The sequence below is a fragment of the Sinocyclocheilus grahami genome, unplaced genomic scaffold (genome assembly GCF_001515645.1).
Source record: "Sinocyclocheilus grahami isolate Dianchi unplaced genomic scaffold, SAMN03320097.WGS_v1.1 scaffold2041.1, whole genome shotgun sequence".
NCBI lineage: Eukaryota > Metazoa > Chordata > Actinopteri > Cypriniformes > Cyprinidae > Sinocyclocheilus > Sinocyclocheilus grahami.
Window position 1 is genome coordinate 41,756 of NW_015507220.1, and position 7,155 is coordinate 48,910.

A 7,155-nucleotide genomic window follows, 5' to 3' on the forward strand; every position below is an offset into this window, starting at 1 on the left:
AACTAAATTCAAATATTTGAGCAGTAGCCTAGACCATCAGACACATGAGTTCCTGAAAGTATGCCCAAACCTTTGACTGGTATTTATTTATGTATTTTAACAATGGCTACAGCAGTTAAATTAAAATTAAAATACATATGTGGATTATGTTAATTATTACACAAAGTACAACCAAATGTCTAATGTATATAGTGTTTTTTTTTTAACTAATGTAGTACTGTTTTTACTAGTTTTCATTATTTGTCTCATTTTCTCATGCCATTAGATTCATTGGCTGGCAGTGAATGGAAGGACAGAGCTACTTCATGACCTGGTGCAGCATGTGTCTAATGTGGACGTGGAGGACGCCATGGGCCAGACAGCCTTACATGTGGCCTGCCAGAATGGACACAAGACTGTACGAAAACTCTCTGACTCCATAGCTTGCACACTTGATTACAGGATTGCCAGCCAATGAAGTTCAGAAGAAGGATTTTCGTTTATTTTTTAAGGTTCATATGATGTTTTGTGTTTCTCACAGACAGTGCAGTGTCTTCTGGACAGTGGAGCGGACATCAACAGGCCCAATGTCTCTGGAGCGACTCCCCTCTATTTCGCCTGCAGGTGAGCAGCTAACCGTCATTAACTCCAAAACTACCAGCTGCCAATGCAAATGTATAATGTTTACCATGATTACTGTTTATTTCACTCCGGCCTGAACTGGAAATGTGTGGCCAACCACTAGAATGTGACCCCTTAAGAAAATTAGCTTCCATTCAGTGACTGAATCTGGACGCTTTCTGACTACACAAGAAACATAATTAGGAAAATTAGGGGTTTGTACAGATATTTTGCCAGTGTATATCCTTTAAACACACAGCTTTCTTGTGAGTTTGACAAGAAGAACAAGGAAATTCAACTTTCTTTGCTGTAAGGCTAATAAGAATGTAGTCTGATGAAGATGTGCCACTGTTGGTATTCTGAGTGCACTGCTTTGGATACGCTCACATTAGTTTGGTTGCTGAGCAACAACACTCCATCCATATCTTGTTTTGATTACATTTTGCCACTGATATCAGTCCACTCAAGGCTGATGACGATGTGATCAACACTAACATGCCTCACAACAGATAATTAAATAGAGTAATTAAACATACGCTTAATAGGTTTTTAAAACAGGAAATCTGGACCTGTTTTGACTCTTGTAATTTCATATCATTTTTTGTGATGCTTATGTGTTGTAAATCAACCATACACATTTGTTCTGGTTCGGGGAATGGCACTGCCTTTATTATAAGTGGACAATACAATGCTGAAGAGTTATTTAGCAGAATGTCTTGAGCTGTACAATGAAAAAAGATGGTAACTAGTCGTGCTACAAAAAGGATGGAAAAATAAATATACTGTATGCAAATATATAAGCACAATATGTCTAGCTAAGCATATTTGATTCACGTTAGGCACATTATCGAAATGTTATCGGAATCGGCCGCCATATGACTTGTGTGCTACATCCAAGTCCTTTTTCAGCACTCTTGCCTTAATAGTAATGGTGGAGAGAGGCAGGACCACCGGACTGGGGAAGGACCTTGAGCCAGGCCTCGAACTCAAGTCATCCAAACCATTTTGATAGCTTTGTGTGAGGATCAGAACAGAACATTCTGATTCTGATCATTAACATAGTCATCATTTACTTAAAATATGTACTTTCACCCATTCAAATCTGCCGTGTTCATGATGCACTTAAGAACTTGTGGGATCTAAACGTGTTCCCATGGATGGGAGATGTTGATATTCATGCAATTTACGAGGTTTTGTCATTGTATTCATGCATGTATTCAGTCATGGTCAGAGGGACACCGCACAGATACTGCTCTTCAGGGGAGCCAAGTATTTGCCAGACAAGAATGGGGTTACACCGCTTGACCTGTGTGTGCAGGTGAATGCAGCATGCGTACATTACACTCAGGTACTCATAGGAAGGCTACTAAAACTCATATGTAACTACTTTTAGGGTGGTTATGGTGAAACATGTGAAATTCTCATCCAGCACCATAGCAGACTGTTTCAGACACTGATAAAGATGACGCAGAATGATGACATTAAAGAGAACATGGTATGTCTCTTTTTCCCTATCCATGTTTCTTGATGTGTTTATGTGCATAAGTGATTTTGAATATGATTTTTAAGTTAAGGCAGGTTCTAGAACATGTCTCACAGCAGAGTGACTCCAGCTATCAAAGGATCTTGACCAGCTTGGCTGAGGTGGCCACCACAAATGGACATAAACTGCTGAGGTGTGTCTCAGGCTATGTCATCCATGATTCTTGAGGAATTGTATTACTTAGAACTTCCTTTAAGCAAAGTTATTTCTCGCTCTGTTTCCATTCAGTTTGTCCAGTAACTTTGAGGTCCAAACAAAGAGCTTGCTCCGAATTATCCGGATCTTCTGTCATGTGTTCTGTCTTGGGCCGTCCTCCCCAAACAACGGGAATGACATGGGTTACAACGGAAACAAGACACCACGTAACCAGGTGTTTAAGGTCAGTGGGCATTACATTGCCAATACATCTTACTTAAATGTTAATTATAAATGTTCAAATACTTAAAGAAAGTGATGTTCTGTTTGGCCAAAATGTTTGGTTCTTGTAGCATGCATTAATCAGTGGACAATATGATAGATTTGGCATATTAGACTGAAAACATAAGACATGCATAACATTATGATTAATATGCTCAAACTTATATTGTAGATTCAGAATGTTTAATGAAACTAAAATACAGTTTACTTAATACTTAAAAACGTTTTGGCTACACAGTTGCATTTATGTATAGATTTAATTGATTTATCCTTGTCGCAGACCCAGACATACACTTAATATTAAACTCTGACAATCCATCATAAAAATATACACTTTAAACATGTTTAAAATGTTGATGATTTAAGTTGGTCTAATGGATGAAATAAAAAAGCCAATATTTATTGTACCAAAAAAATACAAACCTTTCATTTATTTATTTGCTTGTTTGTGTGTCTGTCCCACAAGCATTGTTTCTATCACAAAGGAACATTTTGCAACTAATAAAGTATTATCAAAATTGAATGTATTTGTTTACAGGGTTATAACTGTGTCATATTTAAAGAAAAATGAATAAAAATAAAAGAACATATTTTTGTGAACTGATTCTTTTTATTTTACATGAATTCGTTCTGCCAAATTATGCCCCAAAAATAGCATTAAAAATATAAAATGCTAAATTAAAAATATTCAAACTGGCTTTAGACACAAATTTAAATAACAGCCATATTTACTAAACCGTTTTAAACCAACTTCCATGCAGAGACTTCAGTGAACATTTTTGACTGAGTCTGTGTCAAAAAGAGACTTAGATTTACAAAAATGAATCAAACCTGCCAAATTTGTTGATGTCTTTCAAGTTTATATTTTAGCCTGAGATATTATTAAAATATCTGTTTTAACGTTTCCATGGAAGTCACGGCACAAGGATTCTAATAAGATCAGACAGATATTCACAGTGTCATATAGCGTATATTTTAAATATCAATATATCACGTCACCCTAGCATCGAACATTGCATAGATGAACATGCAGGCTGCTGTAGAATGGAATAGTCTCTCACAATTGGAAATACCAAAGCTGTCTCACCTGCTGAAAATGAATCAAACCTGCCAAATTTGTTGATGTCTTTCAAGTTTATATTTTAGCCTGAGATATTATTAAAATATCTGTTTTAACGTTTCCATGGAAGTCACGACACAAGGATTCTAATAAGATCAGACAGATATTCACAGTGTCATATAGCGTATATTGTAAATATCAATATATCACGTCACCCTAGCATCGAACATTGCATAGATGAACATGCAGGCTGCTGTAGAATGGAATAGTCTCTCACAATTGGAAATACCAAAGCTGTCTCACCTGCTCTCGTCTTGTGTAGCACATCTTTGTTGAAGTGATGTTCTCTTGTGTGGCTGTTTAGCCTCTGGAGCTGTTGTGGCACTCTCTTGATGAATGGCTGGTCCTCATCTCCACTGAGCTGGATAAGGAGAGCACGGACGCAACAACCTCATCCTCAGGAAATGACATTGCGTCACTTTTCCTGAAAAAGCAGGAGGTCGACCCCTCCGTTTCCAGCGAAAATCCCCCACTGTTGCTGGACGCCAAGTCGGTGATGAAGACGCCGGAGGGTTACGCCGATGGTCAGGATGTCATCTCTATGATAGCCAATCGCCTGAGCGCTGTGATCCAGGCCTTCTACATGTGCTGTTCCTGTCAGATGCCACGTGGGTAAGACTGACCCCAAACTTAAAAGTTTCTTTCCACTTCACAAAGACAATTTTAGAAACGAAACTGCAGAGAACAGCTTGTTCGTAATTCTCAATAGTTATGAGATCATGACCATGGTGCTGGCATTGCTAATGTCATAGGTTTGATTCCACGCATAGTGGCAAAATGTATAGCTTGAATGCACTGTAGGCCGCTTTGGATAAAAGCATCGATAAAAGCATGTGAACTTTATAAGTGGAGCTAAAAGCTTCAGAAGTGTGGAATGCGACCCCTGTGAAGTTCATGGGAAGTACAGGAGATCCAAGAATAGTGTTTTAATAGACGTCTACTCATGAGCTCGTTCGGTGTGAGTGTTCATAATGTCTCCTCACCCCGACCCCACTGCCTTTCTGTTACGGGTATCTGTGTGACACTTGTCTTCTAAGCCCATAGGTGGGGTTGTGGGGGTTTCCCATTCCGTGAGTCGCGTGACGTCATCCAGGATTCTGGATAAATAGGCTGCGAGGCGACAATGGCTGTCTCTCTCTCTCTCTGCTGCTCCGCTTCCCATTGTTCTCGCAAGCGTCTCTCTCATCGCCTCTTTGAGGCTATTTTTTTGTTGTTGTTGCTTTTCTTTAAGTTTAGGTTTAACTTGTAAATTTGGGTTCTGATATGTGATCTATTTTCTTACTTACCAGTAGCGGGTAGTGTATTTATTTATTAGTTCACGTTTTTATTTAGTAAGAACAGAGCGAGGGAAGCAGGGGTCCGGAAGACTCACCAGTTCTTATTTTTATCTCGGGAGTCAGGTAAGAACTCTACTCTGAGAACAGGGGTAGTCAGGAGTCTGTTTCCCTATAGCTTTCCTACCCGTGATCTGATTATTTTCTTGTTGTTATTTATTAGATTGTTTATAAAATATTCTTTGTGAACTGTTGCACATTATTTGCTGGAGATGTGAGTTGAACTCTGCGAGTTAATTAAATGGAGGCGTCTTGAAATTCACATCAGGTGTCGTGATTCTTTTTAATATGTTCGGCCTGTGTCCTTTTATTGGATGGTTTGAATTAACGAGCCTTAAAATGGTTATGGGCCGTAACAACTCCATCATTGAGAAGGAGGCGCTCGCTCTTGTCCTTGCTCTCCAACATTTCGACGTTTACGTGGGTTCCGTTTCGTGTCCATTGATTGTTTATACAGATCATAACCCTCTAGTCTTTCTGAATCGAATGAAAAACAATAACCAACGTTTGATGCGTTGGAGTTTGTTTTTGCAACCGTTTGAATTGGATATCCGGCATATTCGTGGTAAAGATAATGTCGTTGCTGACGCTTTATCTCGTGTCTAATGGGAATAAATTGTATTTTCCCTCTTTTTAAAAAAAATAAAATAAATATATAGAGAAGGATGGAGAAAAAGGTAAGATCTTTTGCATTTCTACAATTTATTCACTTAAGGGTGAGGGTGTTACGGGTATCTGTGTGACACTTGTCTTCTAAGCCCATAGGTGGGGTTGTGGGGGTTTCCCATTCCGTGAGTCGCGTGACGTCATCCAGGATTCCGGATAAATAGGCTGCGAGGCGACAATGGCGGTCTCTCTCTCTTTGCTGCTCCGCTTCCCATTGTTCTCGCAAGCGTCTCTCTCATCGCCTCTTTGAGGCTATTTTTTTGTTGTTGTTGCTTTTCTTTAAGTTTAGGTTTAACTTGTAAATTTGGGTTCTGATATGTGATCTATTTTCTTACTTACCAGTAGCGGGTAGTGTATTTATTTATTAGTTCACGTTTTTATTTAGTAAGAACAGAGCGAGGGAAGCAGGGGTCCGGAAGACTCACCAGTTCTTATTTTTATCTCGGGAGTCAGGTAAGAACTCTACTCTGAGAACAGGGGTAGTCAGGAGTCTGTTTCCCTATAGCTTTCCTACCCGTGATCTGATTATTTTCTTGTTGTTATTTATTAGATTGTTTATAAAATATTCTTTGTGAACTGTTGCACATTATTTGCTGGAGATGTGAGTTGAACTCTGCGAGTTAATTAAATGGAGGCGTCTTGAAATTCACATCAGGTGTCGTGATTCTTTTTAATATGTTCGGCCTGTGTCCTTTTATTGGATGGTTTGAATTAACGAGCCTTAAAATGGTTATGGGCCGTAACACTTTCTAATGATTATGTTATTAGACCATTAAATCACTCTTTAATTAATGCATCATTTATAGACTCTCATTGGCAAGTCTGAGACCTTGCATACTCTTCTTTTCGTTTTCTTTTTTCTTCCCTGATATCTAGCATGACCTCCCCTCGATTCATCGAGTTTGTCTGTAAGCATGATGAAGGGCTCAAGTGTTTTGTGACGAGGTAAGTCGAGAGTGTTTATTTAAATGCATTTATTTAATAAGAGGAGAGAAAGAAAGATGTACACTAGCTGTACATGCTAGCTGTAGATGATGTACACAATCACTGAAAAAGTTTTGGGTCCGTAAGATGTTTTTTTTTTTTAAAGAAATTAATACTTTTGTGCAGCTTGAACGCATTAAATCACAGTTTCCACGAAAAAAACATTAAGCAGCATATAATAAGAAATGTTTCTTGAACAGCAAATCAGCATATTAGAATGAAGGATCACGTGACACTGACGACTGGAGTAATGGCGGCTGAAAATGTAGCTTAATATATTAGAATAGAAAACTAGAATATTTCAAAATATTACAGTTTTTACTGTATTCCTTATCATGTAAATGCTGCCTTGAGCAAAAGTTGGTAACACTTTATTTTAAGGTCCAATTCTCACTATTAACTAGTTTCTTATTAGCATGCATATTACTAGCATATTGGCTGTTTATTAGTACTTATAAAGCACATATTAATGCCTTATTCTGCATGTCCAT

At 38.3% G+C, this 7,155-nt stretch overlaps 1 protein-coding gene across 1 annotated transcript in view; it reads left to right on the top strand.

The window, feature by feature from the left end:
- LOC107573815 (E3 ubiquitin-protein ligase HACE1-like) overlaps nucleotides 1–7,155 on the top strand; it is an 18,768-nt gene that overhangs the window by 6,419 nt on the left and 5,194 nt on the right. The window contains exons 6-13 of the mRNA XM_016260266.1: nucleotides 266–397; nucleotides 521–603; nucleotides 1,822–1,918; nucleotides 1,994–2,095; nucleotides 2,170–2,276; nucleotides 2,372–2,522; nucleotides 3,985–4,292; nucleotides 6,557–6,625. Coding sequence (XP_016115752.1) covers nucleotides 266–397; nucleotides 521–603; nucleotides 1,822–1,918; nucleotides 1,994–2,095; nucleotides 2,170–2,276; nucleotides 2,372–2,522; nucleotides 3,985–4,292; nucleotides 6,557–6,625 — 1,049 coding nt within the window. The remainder of the gene's footprint in view (nucleotides 1–265; nucleotides 398–520; nucleotides 604–1,821; nucleotides 1,919–1,993; nucleotides 2,096–2,169; nucleotides 2,277–2,371; nucleotides 2,523–3,984; nucleotides 4,293–6,556; nucleotides 6,626–7,155) is intronic.